Source organism: Leiobunum rupestre, chromosome 7 (genome assembly GCF_980474605.1).
Source record: "Leiobunum rupestre chromosome 7, qqLeiRupe1.1.hap1, whole genome shotgun sequence".
Lineage (NCBI taxonomy): Eukaryota > Metazoa > Arthropoda > Arachnida > Opiliones > Sclerosomatidae > Leiobunum > Leiobunum rupestre.
In genome coordinates, this window is record NC_143390.1 from 31,907,164 (window position 1) to 31,925,585 (window position 18,422).

The 18,422-nt window shown below is 38.4% G+C and overlaps 1 protein-coding gene across 1 annotated transcript in view; it reads right to left on the reverse strand.

Annotated features, from left to right (window-relative positions):
• The window catches only part of LOC149936073 (cell adhesion molecule Dscam1-like), a 93,549-nt gene that overhangs the window by 59,086 nt on the left and 16,041 nt on the right, over window positions 1–18,422 (reverse strand). The window contains exons 6-8 of the mRNA XM_090153610.1: window positions 15,361–15,534; window positions 6,444–6,591; window positions 3,618–3,766 (exon numbers count right to left, since the gene is read on the reverse strand). Coding sequence (XP_090009736.1) covers window positions 3,618–3,766; window positions 6,444–6,591; window positions 15,361–15,534 — 471 coding nt within the window. The remainder of the gene's footprint in view (window positions 1–3,617; window positions 3,767–6,443; window positions 6,592–15,360; window positions 15,535–18,422) is intronic.

An 18,422-nucleotide genomic window follows, 5' to 3' on the forward strand; every position in this document is an offset into this window, starting at 1 on the left:
TTAATACCGTATGATTTATTGTAATTTAAACTTAATAAGCGCATTGTATAATCGGGAAGTAGGAATAATTTAACACATAAAAATACCTGGTGAAAGACGTGCTAACTGGTGACTTGATCAAAGTTTCCCAAACGTGTTTTTGCACGTTTTAGAAACACATACTATGTACGCGTTCTTAATACCTGGAAACGGGTGAATCCGACTAACGAATATGCGAAATATTTTCTTTAAAAGGTAAACACGTAAATGATATTTGCAGTGACATAGCCAGAAACGCATCCTAGGTCGTGTCAAACTATGTAAGAGTTAAGAGGCGATACAAATTTTGCATAGTCAAAGGGAGGTTTTTAAAAAGGAACCATTCACTTGTCTACGCCACTGGTTATTTGTCCACTTTTTGAAACCTCAATTACCAATCTACTGATATATTTTGCAAATATATCCGGTATATCAGGAGCACAAGTAAATTAGGCAGATATCTACGTGAGCACAACGTAAAGCTTAACACTTTTCCAACCTAGTTATTTATCTACTATTTACGAAAAAACTACCTGTCTGCCAATCTAGTGATATATATAACATATCTTTACGAAGGAAACTCGTGTAGTGAAACAAATGACTGAATAAGGGTCTTGTATACTAAATTAACACGTTGAGACGACGTATATATTTTACTCAACACGGAATATAAACGATGAATACTAAATATCAACCTAATATACACGTGCTCATGCTACCGGGGACCCAAGACCAAAGTCATATAACGACTTATAATGCCTTTAAACAGGTGGCCGGGTTACAATGCGTAGGAGGGTGGTGGAAAGCCCTTCATGCCACGCGAGGCAACAGCTCCCTACTCTGGCTATTGCCGTTAACCTCTACAAGTGTTTATGGAAAAGGGAAACTGAAGAACTCGGGGGACACCCCTTTAACCAGTGGGAAGATATCTTGAAATATAGAGGGTTAGTTTTAGGATAATTAAATAATTATATCGATAATTTTCAACATTAAATACTTTGCTATTTAAAACGTGGTATAATTTAATACGAAAGTTATTATTGTACTTTTTACAAAGGTTTGTCGAAAACATTTAATCAGAATTACCGTTTCTCTGGTCTAGCCAACGGCTTTAAAAATATAAATCAGTTGTATTGTAATTAAGTTTAGATTTTTTAACTTCTAAGCGACTACAGAGCCCTTTGGCAAAAATTTTAAGAACAAACACTACCTTGGTCAGAATCCCGTTTGTAACCATGGTTACTCGGCCGCTTTGTAAAAAAGATCGTGCAAGCAGCGCGCGCGCGGTATTAACAACCTAAGTAGATTGTTTTTGCGCTTTCCGACGAGTTTCTCTGTGGGTTGACTGCCAAGGGTATTCGTATTAAAACAAAATGGTGATAATTTTAGACAGTTTAATATGGACTTCGAAGTGAAAATAACTCAACTGATAATTGGAAACTTGACGCTTAATAATACATGGTAATATAAATCTTTTTATGAGGGTTTGTCAATATAAGGTACAATCCGATTCGTATTTAAAATTTTCATCTCTTTGGGATCTTTTGCCTTTGAAGGATTTTGCATAGAAATGGGAAGGGGACTTGGACCTGGGAGCAAAAAAAAATAAGAAGACGATAGAATCCAAGGAAGAATGAGAAATAGAAGAAAGAAAGTAGAAAAAAAATATATAAAATCGAAAATAAGTTAAGGGAGGATTTGAAATTGAAATGATTACTTTTAAGGTAGTTAAAGATTAGAATTAGAACTTTTTCAGAGAACTAAGCTTAATTGAAAAAGTTATTAAAGTTAACGAAAGAGGAGTTAATCGATTTTGGGGCAGTATAGAGTCGAAGCCCTTTTTAAAAGCATTACAGGGAAGTTCCTTTCTTAAGGGCATAGAACGGGTGAGAAATTGGAAGTTGATTATTTACCGCTGAGCTGAAAGACCGATTTTGATTAGAAAATTGGAAGTTAAACTCCCGAGGCATCGTTAGAAAACAAGAGCGGTCGATTTTAATTTGTCGACGTCCTCAATTTGTAGACCTAATTTCTGAGAAAATGACTTCCGTGCGATCAGAGTTAAGAAAATATTGAAATTAATTTTCGGAACAAAACTTTCCCAGAGGGTTATCCAAGGACGTCATTTTTAAGGCGCACATAAATTAAATCTTCCACCGTCAGGGTAAAGGGATTTCGTTCAGGGCAAGTTAATTTCGCTTTGTTTATATTAAACGTTAAGAAACCCGTTACCAACCCTACCTTAGTATTACATTAACATCCCAAAGGTACGTGTTTATTTAATACAGAGTGGGGATACACTTATAATGAAAACGGGTTGACTATAAAGCATACCGATAAAATATTTTGTTATAACCATGAATATTATTATTAATCGTTTTTTTTTAAATTCTCTAACGAACGAATACCGAAATAAAAGTAATTAAGTTGCAGTTCTACGTGTCGTTAAATCGTTTAAATAATAATATACATTTTGTAATTTTTTTCTGATATCAAACTTCTGGTAGTTAAGTAATTCTGGTTGCCTTGACAACCAACCACCATCCTTTTTCTCAAAGTTAATTTGAATTAATATTTTTCTGCTTTTAATTTTCAAGTGCTGTCCTAACCTGTTTATTATTACTTGAACAAAAATGTCTTATATGCAAATATAACGAAGCACCTTTGTTCATTTATCAAAATAACTGACAAGGAGACTACCCGAGGTGGTTATCACCGATTTTGTTGAAACTCGGGGGTTAAGTAGACCTTATGGTAGTATGAAAATTGCCAAAGGGAAAAGTTGCAATGGGCTTTTGTTTTGCTATGGCAACCGAAAATGTTTTTGACCTCCATTTAAAAAAGCATTGGCATTTTCTCGGTTACCCAAATTTTGTTACAATTTTACCAAAATTGATCAATTTTACCCAAAATAGGTCAAATTTTCAAAATATAATTTTTTCAATTTTTTCAAGTAAGTGAATCCGAGAAAATCCCATGCTTTTTAAATGGAGATTTTTTTTTGTTTTGAGAGAACAAATTTTTTTTCGGTTGCCATGGGAAAACAAAAGCCCATTGCAACTTTTCCCTTTGTCAATTTTCATACTACCATAAGGTCTACCTAACCCCCAAGTTTCAACAAAATCGGTGATAACTACCTTGGGTAGTCTCCTTGTCATAATTAGCGAATCTTAAACGATACCCGATATCATTTCCCAGTATTCGTTAATTTAAAATTGATGAGAAAACACGTAAAACCTAACCAACTACGCAAGTACACGTAAGCCGTCGATACACCAGCAAATATGAGCAGAACTGAAAAAAGGGCAAATCTGTCGAGTATAGCTAATTAAGGAAGCATTTGGACGGTACGTTTTGATTGAATAGGGTACCGAAATGCTAATTGACTTCTAATAATGCCTTGGAAGATTTTGGGGCCCCTCTTCGTAATTAAGGGAAGCTGATTAGCGCCGGCGGAGAGAAGAAAAATGGGTCGAACGATTACTCTTGGCATAGAGAGAAGACAATAATGAACGGCAGCGTGGGATGGGGGAGACGGGAGTGGCCACAACATTGGGATCCGCGGATGCGGAGGGTTCGAAAATGAGAGAGATTCTTACCTTGAATAATGACTCTTAAATCGGCCTTGTCCTCGCCAAATGGATTGCTCGCGATGCACGTAAAGAGGGAGCTGTCCTCCCGTTCGGCCGAAAGCAAAATCAAACGAGAAATTTTTGTCGATCCCTTTTCATTTTCTTGATTAAGGTACCTAATTACGAGAAAATCTTGCTTTAAATCCCTTATGTTAAAAGGAACCACATATGGACTGCATTGCAAAGGATTAAAAAGTCGCGAATAAGTAGATTAGTTCATAAAGAAAAAGGATAAAAAAGCTAAACAAATTTGAAGAAATTTAAATACTTACAAAGCTCGTACCAATAGGTCTTCGAGCAAACATTTCGTATATACATAAGTGTATAATATTGTTACATAAGTGTGACACTTCCTATTCTTCACATGCAAAAGTTTAACTGACTTGTGAGAGCTATTAAAAAAACAGACTGCATTAACGTCACACGTAGCCTTTGACAGCGCCTCGCTAGGGGGAGATTTCCTTCTTGTGATGACGTCACTCCGTTACTAGCTCTCAGTAAAATAATCCCCGAAGTGACAAACTTATGGAACAATATTATAGACTTATGGTATATACTGTTCTCCACCACTCTCCCCCTATTCGGCTTTCCATTGCTACGCAACGTGTTTTGAAATTCTTAATGTTTAGGTTTAGGTTCTCTTTTCAGTGTAATTATCGCAAGCCAGATTTCCCGCACGGTACTGACGAGTCCCAAATAGGACGAAACCAGTCTACCGTTGGAATTTCTGGCTATTTTATTTAATTTTATTTAGTTTTTCACTCGAAGATCTATTTGGTCCGCGTTTCACGTCTTTTTGTTTGCTCGAAGACCCATAATAATTGGTACGAGCTATTTGTTTTTTAATTTTTTCAAATTTGTTTAGGGTTTAGCTTTTTATCCCCTTTCTTTATGGATTAATTCGCGTATTTTAAATCCCTTGGGCTAGACCAATCGGATAATAACAAAAAATGGAGAACGTGAGAAAAACTATTTTTTATTAGCAGGTACCTTCTTTCTTTCGAAATGAAAATATTTAATTTCCTTCGAAACTGGTAAAAGATTTACACATCTTATGTTTAAAAAAACAAGGTAAATTTGTAAGATATCTGAGTCAAAAAAATACTTGAGGGATGTTGTTACGGAAAACTGTTAGCAAAATTATTAGTAGGTCAAAATTCAGTAAAATTAATTTTTAATCTTTGGAAAACCAATTTTCAGCGCTTGAAACACTTTCGTTTTTAATCTATTTTTTATTATTTAAGTTATTTTGAAACTTCGCATACAATAAAAAATCCAACTACTTGTTTTATCCACGCTACAAAATATATTCCTTAAACGGTACAACGGATGTATAAAAATAGAATGAAGATGGGAAAAAAAAGTTATAATGTTCAAACTCTCTCTCTTGATCTGGCGCGAAGCAAAGACAACTTACAACGGTTCACGCGACCGCAAGATTGGGTTTATTTACAAAAGGAAAAACGAATTGGACGGGACCGGTGAACCCGCAAAACACCAATCAAGCACTCGTCCAAAGCCAACAAAAGGCCGGAAACAAAGAAAAGAGAAAGACGCGTCACACGAGGCAAAAACGCGCTTAATCAAAAGATTCCGGCCTTGATAAGAAACGGCAGAGTCCTCTCTTTAGCAAGATAAATGAGCAGATCCAGACGCCATATACTCGAAAGAAGAGAGCCGCCATAATCCACGTTCCCAACAATAGGAGACTGACTGAGATCCGTTAATAGTTTATAGCGCTGACATGCAGCGAAGAACAGCCGCCGACGCGCTTCGTGATCATTCAAACCTCTTCACAATTGAGGTTTCGTGCAATCGGAAACCTAATGAGATTTTAGGTACCCCAACCCGAGCCCACTAATAACGCGGCTACGGACCATTAAGAGTCGGGTTGGCCTTCTCCGCATTACCGGCCTCCGAAAGAAAGGAAACCAAGTAAGGGGAGTATCTACGCACGCGCCGCTACAAAATAGAGTTACATCACGAGATACTCTTTCGCGTAAAAGATATAAGAAAGATACCCGCGAGGACCCTTCGAGAAAAGAGTTCCAATTCGTGTTGAACACGCCGAAACGGAAATTACGCCAAAAAGAACCGCGGATTCTGCTGGCCATTCCCGTTCGAAAATATTCTAAGGATTCAGTCTTTTGATTGAGAGAGCTACTACGTTTTGAAAAGGCACGACCCGAATTCGAGCTTAAATAGACGCTACGTTGACTTTAAATTGTCAAGGACCCTTATGGTTTACTTTGGTCTATTTAGAGTGAAATAAGTAAATACTTTAAAGGCCGGCAGACGGCAGAGCGACCTTTACTAAAATGACATCAAAGTGTATCCTCGTCTCTTTATTCGGCATACTGTACACGCGTCAGATTTTCCTAAAACTCATTTCTAAAGTTCACAACCTTTCGTTATATTTAAAGTAGAAGTGTTCAATTTTTCATAAATTCTATCGGTAAGGACGTTCTCAGATACACATTTTTGGAAATTAACCCAATAAACTTTCATCCGAATTTCAAATTGAGATATTAAATCACGAAACCAATTTGATACAATTGACACCCAAATTGAATCTACAATTTCACAGCGACTGTTCGGGATGAAAGTCATAAATGTATATAATATCGCTACAAAAAATATCTACCGTCAACATTTTTGGAGAGCCCCAATTTATCATAAGACGAGCCAATAACGCGATAAGACGCAACGAGGGACTCGGATAAGGTGGGAAGAGAATAAAGTAAAATGCGGCAACGGACATTTAAGATCACGCGTCGCTGCAAATGAGCTCACCGGCTGTTTCCGTGGATGTGGATGGGCACTCCGTCTTTCCTCCAGGTGACAGTGAGGGGTTGATCCCCCGACGCCGAGCACGACAACGTCGTCTTCTCGGTCCTCCTGCCTTTGACCGTGTGACTGGCACTCTGCACCTGAGGTAAATCTGCCAAGGAGGAAAATCAAAGTCTCAGTATATACTTACGTACGTATACGCGCCTCAAATATTCAGATAAAGTCAGAAATAAATCTTTTGTTTCCGCGAAAAATGTTCGCTTCCCATTCCATATATCGTACGCCGTATACACAAACAAAACGAACTTTCGAATATTTAGAACACTTTGTTGAAGTCGGATGGAATGGGAGAATTTCAATGAGCTTCGAAAGTCGAACCAAGTTTTCGCTTAAAGAGTTTTCCCTCAACTTTCAGGGAATTTAAGCACCGAATATTTTCAAAACTAAATTTAAAAGGATAAATAAAATTAAAAGTTAGTGGCATAAAGTTTTAACGAGGTCGTATTATTTGATGCCGATTCAATTTAACCTATACGAGAGAAATTCTCAAATTTGTAACACGTTACGATAAATAATTACGTTATCAGTCTCGCTTAATGCCACAAATTATTGATGAAAATTCGCAAAAATGGATGGAAATAATCCCTAGTGTATTCAAATTTAGATGCAATCACGTTTTAGGTGATATTTACAAAAACGCAAAATCGGAAGAAAACGAAGCGTATTATTTGGTTTTCGTATTAAATATCTCCCATTTTTGAATCTATACGTCAGCGAAATTTCCCTCAAAACGCGAAATGTTTTGAGACAAAAAAATCGTCCCTTCTTCCCCTCGAGAGGATCCACAGCGAAGGCTAACGAGCTCCAACGTCCGAAAAAAATCAGAAACTAGAATAAGAAACTAAAAAAAAATAGGGGCAGTTTCGGGTAGATAAAAAAAACCGTCGCATCTTGGGAAATAAATAGTATTACGAAGAAAAGCTTTCAGAACCCCTTTTTCTTGGCAGCGTTTCTTTACTTTTTTTACGGAAGAAAGGGGAAAATAATGGCGTTACTTAATGCCGTTGGCATGATATTTTTACAGTTTAAGGATCCGCGTCTATAGTACAGTATTCTTTAAACTAAACGAATGATAATCCCCAGGCCCGTCTTAAGATCTTTTGGGGCCCTGGGCTAAATTATTTCTTAAGACCTTTGCGATCGCCAACGGTCAACCTTTCTTTGTCCGTTGTCTAAATTCAACTACACAATAATCAAACCAAAACTTTTAATTTCAAAAGTATAACATATGGCAGTTAGGGCTAATGAAAATAAGATTTTTACTGACATTGACTCGCTGTTAGGTTTTAGAAATTGTAGGTACCGTATAATACGCGATGTGGCGAGGAGTCAAATTACTTTAGTCGTAACTAAAAGATACGTAATATTAAATGAGCATAAATAATATTTAACCAACTAAAAACTTATCCCTATAGAGTAGAGGTCGTATGGCCGGCCTTTCCGGGGCCCCAAAACTGGCTGGGGGCCCTGGGCTGTAGCCCATTTAGCCCATGCCTTAAGACGGCCCTGATAATCCCTCGAGTTTCCCAAAGGGCACCGGATGGTGGAAAAATGACCTAAAAAATTAAGTTAAAAACGCGCTCAGATGTCCAAAAATATCACTGGACCAAAAGAAAAGAAAATATTCCAACGCTTTTTATTTTAGAACTATTCGGGCGTTTTTCGAATTTCACTGTTTTCTCCGTTTTTACACATTGGCACGTATGCCAATGATACAATGAAAGGCAAGGTATAAAAGCAGCCTTCTCGTTTTTCACGCGGCTTCGCCACGATTGCTTTCTTTTAGGCGAAAAAGATCTGCATGAAGTCTTTCAAGTTCTCCGAGGAATTGGCTTTGCCGGATATTTTTTTCCGCTTCTCTTTTATCTCGAATCCAAAAACCCGTATCGAAGCTCGCTTTGAAGTAGCTCGTCGGAGGTATTCGAAAGTGGTAAAGTTTGTACCATTGTTAGGGCCGAAGTCGGTCGACGTCGGGCCCTCTGTCATTTGGGATCATCGGTCTTACGGAGACAGGCTCAAATAGAGAAGAGTATACGATTGATTACTGATAAAACTAGTTTATTGTTTGGCCAAGTATCCCGGAGTTGTCTAAGTGGCCCTGTAAGAACTGGGAAACATTCTTCGGCCGTATACGTTACAATCGAAAGGTAATTTAGATACGATCGAGAGTATTCGTTGGATTTCCCGCCATCCATAGGATCGCCGTTAGAACGATAAAAACGTATTAAACGTCTGACAGTTTTGAAGGCCATTATCCCTCTTTAGTGGAATATTCTCCACTAACGCGAGATGTTCCTGAGAAAGTGAACGTCTGCCTCCGAACTATTCGAAATATACGAGACAAGTTCCGACTGACATATCGAAGGTTCCGGCATAACGAGCGCCGTATGATAATTATATTAAAATTTGGGAGGAGATATTTCTAGGATTCTGATTAAATGACGAGGACTTCTCCGCAATTCGGAGGGTGTGCCTACATTCTGCCTCGGATAAATTCCGTTTCGGGGATATTAAAGCGAAGCGCCCTATTGATTCGGCAGCGCATAACTGCGTTGCTGGGGGGACTGTGCACCAGGCGTATGGATTTCTATACGGTCGGCATTACCATTTCATTCGTGCGCGAAGTTAATGTGATTTTTCCCTACAAAGGGCTTTTTCTTCCAAGCATAAAATTGTTTTCGTCTTCCTCGAATTGAGATGGGTTCACACCTACGCCTAGCACACACGCCCGTTGTTTCACGAAAACAAAGTAACTAGATATATGGGTAAAGCGTGGGATTGGTAACTTTTAAAATAAAGGGAAAAATATTTCATTCGCTTGGAGAAGTAGAAACCAACAAAGCTCAAAGTACATCGAGCGAGACGAAATCTTATAACCATTGCGGGTGAAAAACCCGTGGTATATTCGTAAATTTAGTTAACAAATAAGAAACCGAGGGACCAAGTGTGAACCAGACTGCGACCCTTGTTTCGCGGCATCCTTTATTCGTAGAAGAGCTTACGGAGAAAGCCCCAATAATAAAAATAAAGGCAAAGGAGACAGAATGGTTTTTTTTTGCCGTAGCTACCCACGAACACCGATGGATGTTAGCGAGATATCTGACTCGACACGCGAATTGAAAAGTTCAGCCGAATCTTCCGCTTCTCGGACTATGCCCTCCTTGTCCTCCTCCTCACCCTTCCTCGGACTTTGCATTTGTTATAAAGAAGCGAAATCACACACGAGCCAGAAGCCGTACTGCTACACTCAAATGCTCAACGCGCCCGTTTCCAAATCCCGACAGGAATCTCGAAGAAACAAAAAAGGCGGCAAACATCCGAGTGCGAAAACGCGGGTATTCCTCTCGTATAAGTAACGGTAGCGCACGCCACCCGGAGCTGGCCTTAGATCGAATCGCGTCGAGCAAACTTAACCGTCTCCGTAGCTTCGATCCGAACTGCAAAAATGGTTCGTGACTCTAAGCTCCGAGCCAGACTGTGTTGGAAACGTATCAGGACTTTCGGAGTTGTCGTCTTATACAGGCTCGGCGGATTCCCTTTACTATATTTATCCAACTTTTTGACTTTTGGGAAAACGGAAGGCGATAAAATAAGTGGGTGCTGTATAGGGAACATAGGGCCGAAACCTTATTTCTACGTCAAGGAGAAATCCTGGCATCAGCCAGATTTCTCTTACATTTCTTCCTCCTTTATACTTTCATTCGTTCACCAATATAGTATAGAGTGAATGGCTGGCCCTCGACTCCCCGAGTATAAACCTTTCCCCGAGACAAGTGTCATAGTATTTCGAAAAGGAAGAAGAAACAACCTCCCATCCTTTTCTTGGCATTCGAATCGGGGCGTCCTACGACTACTTACGAGGCTCCCAGGCAGCTACAGTTCGCCGAAATATAAATGTATAGGAGAAAAGGATACTATCCTTCCGCGCCCAAATACGTTGGCTGTACCGTATAGTTGGAAGTAGCTACGCGAGCTCACTATCGCGTTCCAGTTGTACGTTTCCGAGTGCTGTCATTCGGCAGGAAATTTGCGTCTATCCTTCTTCCCTTCGCGACGCGCTAAAGAGCCCTTCCACGTATACGTATAATAAAAGCCAAAATCCCAAGATGAGAAGCTGAGAGTTTTTTGACGTTAAATCCAAATAGAACAGTTTTTATCGGTGGGATCTTCGCGATTACTAAAGTATGGATGGTTATTTTTAGAAGGAAAAACGTTCAATTTCCATGTGAAAGGTTTTACACCACATTGAGAATGAATTGATTTGAAATCATAAGGTGAGGAAGATAGCTAGTTTTAGAAACGAACCGATTTTTGTGTTGAATATTTTAAAATTAGGTTAACGAATTACTTTCATTAAACTCCAACAAATGTTATATTTCCGCATACCTTGTTAAAAAATCTTGCGATGGGGTTTTAGAATAAGTTTACCCTGTTTTGACCAGGGGTCAAGTTTGAACTTTAAACATGGAACTCATTTTTCTCAGAAACGCTGCCCAATTCGAATAGGAAGTAATATTGGGAAGAAAATCCAAAAAGTTGGATCAGAACACTGAATAACCTTTGCCACATAAGAGTAATGTGTCTTAATTCAAAACCTAACTTACATCATGACATGACAGTTCATTTATAAACTATGCACCTTTAGTCATAAGCATGCAGCCTTGTCAGGTAGTTTAAAAATTCTGTAGCTTTGGTCAGAAGCGTGGAAGCTTGGAAGGACATCCTATAATTTTGATAAGAAACTCGCAAACTCGGCAAATTTTACGGATCATGCAGCTTTGATAACTTCAACTCAGTTTTTTTCTAACAGCGTACACTGTTAAAAATTACCGTAGCTTCCTGTTAAATTACCGTTAAATTTTTACAGGTAAATTCCAATACCAGCTTTTACCGTAATAGTAAATAGATAGTCAAAACAAGTAAGTTAACCTAAATTTCAATTAATAGGCTATTTGTAGTTGAAAGTCAATATATCTAAAGAAATTAAGCCTTAATTTCAATTAATTCATAGCGAAATCTAATTTTTATTATGATTTGATAAAGGCCAAAAATGAAATTCCACCAACACAATGACCTCAGTATCTTCTTGGATGACATTCTTTTGCGGAATTTGGGGTTTTTGAAAAAAGGTTCTTATGCTTTGTAATTTTCTACGAATAATTATTAATCATTAAGTTGAATACAGGTTTATTCCTGTGAAATTAACAGAAATTTCTAACAGTGTATGAGTTAAGAATTAAATTTATTTTAAAAGATAAATGTATAAGTTAGGTATGGGGCAGCAAAATGGTATAATCCAAATATTAAGAGTTAATGAGATTCAACTGATCAGATTACAAGAGAGTAAAAAACTAAAACGTTTACAATCTATTGCATAAGTTCAAACTTGTAACTAAGAAATTAATAAATCATAAAAAATGAATAACTTAACCGAAACAAGTCTCCATTTTCCGAGTTATTTGTTTGAATTAAACGCAGACCAAAACATATATGAAGTTGCATTATTGAAAACAAAATTTGGAGATGATACGATACATCTCCGGTTGGTATAAAATAAAATCTCAAAGATGAAAAATAGTGTAAAACTTCCAGGAATACGTTCAAAGAATTCTCCGAATCCCTTCAGACGAGAACAGAAAATGATTCTAGATAAAGAAGATCAAGCGAAAAGATGAATAACATAAATAAGAATTAACTTCCGACTTAAGAAAAATTAAGGTATGTAGTTCATTTTCTGTAGGAAAAAAGATAAGGTTTTTAAGTAGGTTTTTGGAGTTTTTTGAAGGAGGGCCCCGAGAAAGAAGATAACTGAAATACCCAGTGGAGATTTGACATTTTCTTTACGGGCCAACTCGCTCTGGGGAGGAAGCTGATACACTAGGGCGTATAAGTAGACGCCGATTTCCTTCCGTTTCGAAGTATAACTGCGGAAATAGTCACCACTCTTGTTCCTATATTTATTCGCCGCTTCCTGTAGCGACCACGCATCGGGCAACAACGTTCTTCCTTCCTTTCGGTATTCTCTTTCAATAGTACCGAGATCGACCGTGACCAGAATCCCGAGCAACGGATCAGAAATTCAAGAAGAAACAAAGAGAAACATTTGAATATTTTTGTCCGCTATAAAATGCCCCTGCGCTGGAGCGAACTAAGCTGCCGACGGTACAACCAAATATAACGAAGATAAAAGAATTGAAATTACCCCATTTTTAGGCGAGACGTGGGTAGGTTAGGTTATTACCAAACAGCGGATTAAATACGTTGGCATTTTTTGTTAGTTAATTAACTCTTAATACTGCTTCGACATTTATACAAAAGCTATATTCAAATTCGGGCACAATCGCCGTATTGCAATCGCATTCCAACGGGAACACACGGGTAAACAGAAACCAAAGGTGACGCAAAAGGTTTACGAGAGAAAAATAAAAATAAATCGATGATTTTAATCCGCGGTGTGGTACGGCAGCACGCGCTCTGGCAATATCTCAAGACGACGTCCGCAACTATCCGGAAGGGGCACGTAGATATCGAAGGAAACAATAAATTGCATCTTAAAGAAATATTTCAGGAATTCGTACCACGCTCTCTTTTCAATATAAGAGACGAAAGGGAAGCCCGAGAGCACCCGGACACGATTCGCGACAACGCAGACCGTGCCGATTTCGGTTCGAATCTCCAAAACTTCGATTTGGAAGCGCAGTCGTATTCATTTCTCGCGAATACCTCCTTCTCTTCCCTTCTGGATCGTTCTTTTTTTGGAAAAGGGTTTGAATTTAATATACCGCGAAGCGTCCTCCCTTTAAGTAAGGAGAGTCTGAGAATTTTTAAGCCCGCCGGAAAAAGAGGGTGAGAGGGGGTGATTCCTTCTTTTCATAACTGGGACACGACTGTTGCATATTTGATAAGACATCTAAGGCCAAAAATTGAATAAACATTCTTTTTTAAGGAATTTATGAAAGCTAAGAGAGCGGGATATGGAAAAGGGAGGTGAGGAGGACAAAGCCATTTCCGATTCCTCCCATTGCCTAGTGACTCGGATCGGTCTAAGGGGAGGCGAAAAAATATCTCTTCGCTATACTCTTTTATCGTAGAAGGGTCCTCTCCAACAGCGCGGCCCATTCTCCAGAGAAGAGATAACGTCGAAGACTGCTCCTCGGTGTCCGCGAAGGCACGAATCCCGAATGAAATTGAAAAGAAGACTCCCGAAAGATTGCCAATATGAACGGCGAGCCGACAACCAACGAGCCAGCGGCGGCCGCGAGGACTTTCATTGTCGTAATTTCCTATTTTTGCTCTTCGATGTGACAGAGAGAGCGAACGAGAGACAAAAAGGAAACGTGCCCGGCATTGCAAATGCAAAGTAAACACTCGACCATCTCTTTTCCGAGCAAATGGATTCAGATCTTACGCTACCGTTCCGAATTCGGCCTCTCGCCGAATAATGTCTCCGGGCTAAAACCAACCTTTTGTACTCCCAGATTCCTATTAAATGTCCATTAGGGCTCAAACTCGTAAGAAGGGAACTTTTGAGGACCTCCATTTATACCCTATATTCCGCGTATATCGCGCTTTTTACAAAATGGAAAATGCTCTAGTCAGGACTTAGCGTTTGCCTTTAAGGGTGGATGGGTTTTGAGCACCGTTTGAAATGGAAAGTCTTACGAATATTTATGTTTTAGCCCCGAGTGATTCGTTTTAAAACGCCTACGTTAAACGTTCAAATATTTCTATTTTATTAAAGAATGTAATATCTATCTTACGATATACGGTTTTCATCTTGGCTATAAAAATCAAAAACGAAAATTTATCGGACTCGAGGCAGTTTTCAATAGGCTAGATTTTTCCGCCAAACGTCGGACGTTTACACCGCATTACGACTTATCATTTAAAGCCAATATTACTAATAAATAATAAGGCGCCATCCTAGGGCGAATTTTTATGCCCTTTTACTTCGGATGGCCCGGTTAATTTGCGTATGAAAGTGGTAGCAAGCCCTTCATGCCAAGCGAGCCTACAACTCCCTTTACTTACCGTTAACCTCCAAACGTTTTTATGGAAAGAGGAAACCCCTTTAACCAGTGAGGAGATAACTTGCAAACTCAACGTGGAAGGCGTTATTCCGAGTTTTTCAGCCAATGCCACGAGCTAGGATCGAATCGGCTCCTTTTGCTGCGAGGCAAAAGTGCTGACCATTGCGCCACTCCACACCAATACCCTTTTCAGACTAGGTCTAATAAAGCGGGTTTAGTAAATCTAAATGTGTTTTTAATATATATATAAGTATCAAAAATTTTCTGTGGTTTAGTAAACCGAGCTTAAACCTAGTTTTGTATGCGTAAAACGATGTAAAATGTAGAAATTAAACTGAGTAAGATTATTATTTTGAAACGAATTTTGAAAAAATCACTAGAGGTACATGTTTCCAGCGAATAACATTAGGGGGGTAAGGATATAGATACTTTTTTTAATATATATTTTATATTTTCAACCACAGTGCCAAGTATTTAACCCGATAATTGACAGTTTTTTGTCCATTTACGTCACAAGTCCTACAGCAAGAAGGTGTTCAATTAGCGAACTAATTTTTTATTCAGAGTTCGAACAAGGTTTGGACCATGAACTAATGGACTTTTTACTAGTTCAGGTAGTTTTTTTAAAACAACTATTCTTTTCGCGGGATCTTTGTTTACATTAGGCCATTTTCCGTTGCTATATAGTTAACCTTTTTTGTTTCGTCGAAACTTTCTAAATCATGGAAAGGATTTAAAAACGATTTTATTATTGTTCATTTACCTATTAGTAAGCGCGGAGATGCGTCAATTAATCCACTCTAAAAAAATCATAAGAAAATAAAACTTACTGTGAACGGTGAGTTTGACCCTGGAGCGCAAATTCTCTCCGATGCCATTCGTAACTTCGCATAGATAATAGCCTTGGTCGGTTTTGGAGACGGTCGTTATGTGAAGAGAGCCGTTCTCCAAAACGTGCATTTGAGGGCTACTTAGAATATTGTGATACATGGGTGGTTTCGTATCTACGAAGAAACAAGGATAAAAATAAACGTAACGACATTATACGTAGAAGTAGACTTATGGTAATGCGTATTAGATAGGTTGGCAACCTTAAGACGCGGGGAAGCGGAAAGAAAGGAGGAAGAAATACCGGTAATCCAATATAAGCCGCTGGAGGTAAAGACTGATCCCGAAAGGAATGGGGAGCACCGGGGATCTCACTCCACTTAGAAATCGCGAGCTATAACTACCTAAGTATAAGCCTTCGTATTTCTCCAAGGTAATTTCCTGAACAAATAAAGGTAGCGAGTTACAACTAAACTGTTACCGAGAGCGAAACAAAGGAAATAGAGAGCCGGCAAAAAAACGGATCGCTAACGAAATCCGAGGGAGAAAAGCAACGGGGAAAGCTGTGTGGGCCGTATCTCCCTGGAAACTTTTCATCCTTTTTCGCCATCCTCTAAAGGTCTCGGAGTGCTATCCTCTTTCTATCGTTTATCCATACTTCGGCAGCGTTTGGACGCCATGGTTAGCTGACGTTTAAACGAAAGGTGAAAAGTTAGTGAAGTCCATACCTATCCGTAACCCTCGACCGATGGTGGACCATGTTCGGGAAAGGGTCGTAAAAAAATAAGCGGTTCGATTTCTTGAGAAAGCGCGGCACTCGGTCGCGAGTTGGGTTGACACGATTACTCCGGAGTCTTACTCGATCCTCGCGAGGGAAAGGAAGAGACAATCTGGACATGGAGGTCCAATTACGTTTGTGTGTTTTTTATAAGCGTTCAGGTATTGGCCCGGAGGATATTGATAAAACAAACCGGCGACCCCCCACCGACAAAGAATACAGCTGCCGATACGCCGTACAGATCGGTGACGTCACCAGGGGGTTACCGAGAGACACCTATAGGTTATATATTTAACAACCGTCTCAATTGTACTTAATCTTAAGACTACATAGGATAAGGACAGGAAATCGAAAATCCCTACGTGTACGTTTCATTAAATTTCCAATTACGTTGGTATTATTTTGTTATAAACACTTGATATAAATTGAATCTATTCCCTAACCAGGTCACGTTTTCTGTTTTATAATTTATGTTTATATTCGAGAGGCCAGACTATCAATTTTTTTCGCACAAGATAAATTCTAGGATTTTCATTAAAAGGTTTTACTAAAGGATTGGAATAAAGTTTTTTTTATTTTTTCAAAAATACTAGATTTATCTAAAGGATTTTCCATAGAAATCTTAAGGGAAGGATTTTGTAGGATTACTAAAAAATACTATATTTATTTTGATGAATTTCCATAGAAAGACTAAGAGAAAAAATTTCGGATTTTGAATTGCTAAAAAATATTACATTTCCTTTAAAGATTTTCCATAGAAAGTTTAATGTAGCGGAAATGTAGGATTTGGAATTACTAAAAAATACTTAATTTCGTATAAGGATTTTCCATAGAAAGTTTAAAGGAGGGGAAACGTAAGATTTTGAATAACTTTAAAATATTCAATTTCGTTTAAGGATTTTCCATAGAAAGTTTAATAGAGGGAAATGTACGAATTTGAATTACTAAAAAATACTAAATTTCTTTTAAGGATTTTCCATAGATAGTTTAAAGTAGCGGAAACGTAAGATTTTGAATAACTAAAAAATACTTAATTTCGTTTAAGGATTTTACATAAAAAGTTTAAAGGGGGGGAAATGTAGGATTTTTAATTCCTAAAAAAATAAAATATTTCTTTTAACGATTTTCCATATGAAGTCTAAGCAAGCATCATGATTAAATTTATCCGCGGTACGAGAGGGGGCGGGGGAAGTAAATACGTCACCAGCGTGTCGGAAGACCAAAGGCTTAGGGAACCAATAAGATATCGCGGCCCCGGGCGAATTGCATGGGCGAAACTGACATTGAGAGTGTAGCGGCCCTGGGCGACCGCCCGGCTCGCCTCCCCCTAAGCACGGCCCTGCGTGAAGGAGATTTGGAGAAAAAACAAATTACAAAGAAATTACTTCTTTTTCGAAGTGATTAAATTTGGTTTTAAAATCCTATATTTCTTTTAAGCGGTTTTCATATACAGTAGATGAGAGGGTAAATCTATAATTTCGGATTTTTCTTATTCCAAATTATTTACTGTATTTGGTCAAATATCCGACCTCTCGTTTATATTTAACCAAAACTGCATTACGGGTAAAATCTATTGTCGAAAATACGTCGTTAAATTACCCTAAATGGAGCGTTAAAAGCCTGAAATGTAAGCTCACATTAACCGCAAAATGTACCTATTATTAAAGCCCGCCTACGGATGTCGTTAACATATTTCAAATATCAGTTCTACCCACGCGACTAGGTATATTTTTCTAATCAATACAAAATATCGAAACCACCAATAAAATAGCTTTTTCTGGGGTAAAACTTGGATATTAAAGCAATCACTATCCATCGAACCGATATTCTTTATACACTTTAAAAACCGATTAAACTACATTCTAGCCGAACGTTCCGGTATATATACGTAGGCGTATAACTCGTTTAAAATTCGCTTAGCTCCGCATCTGTTACTAAAAAGGGAAGAAAAAAAAGCGACTATATTGAATCAGATGGAAAATGTGGAATAAATTTCGTCAGTTTTTCCTTAGATATGAAAGCGACTCAATACTCATACGCGACTAACATTGTAAGTAATAAAAAAAGCGTTTCGGAACGGAATACAATTAAGAGGGTGGATCGGGTGTCGTTTCTGGCCACAGAGACTGGCTTTTACATTTACCCCGATTCGATAGCCATCGTAAAATGCTTTTCTAGATTCTCAAAGTTTTCCATCAGTCTCCGCGTGCACTCTTTCCTTTTAACTGCCCGCGATTCTTTCTTTGAGCAATTCCCGGCGGTCCAACATGAGGAAAACGTTTCAGT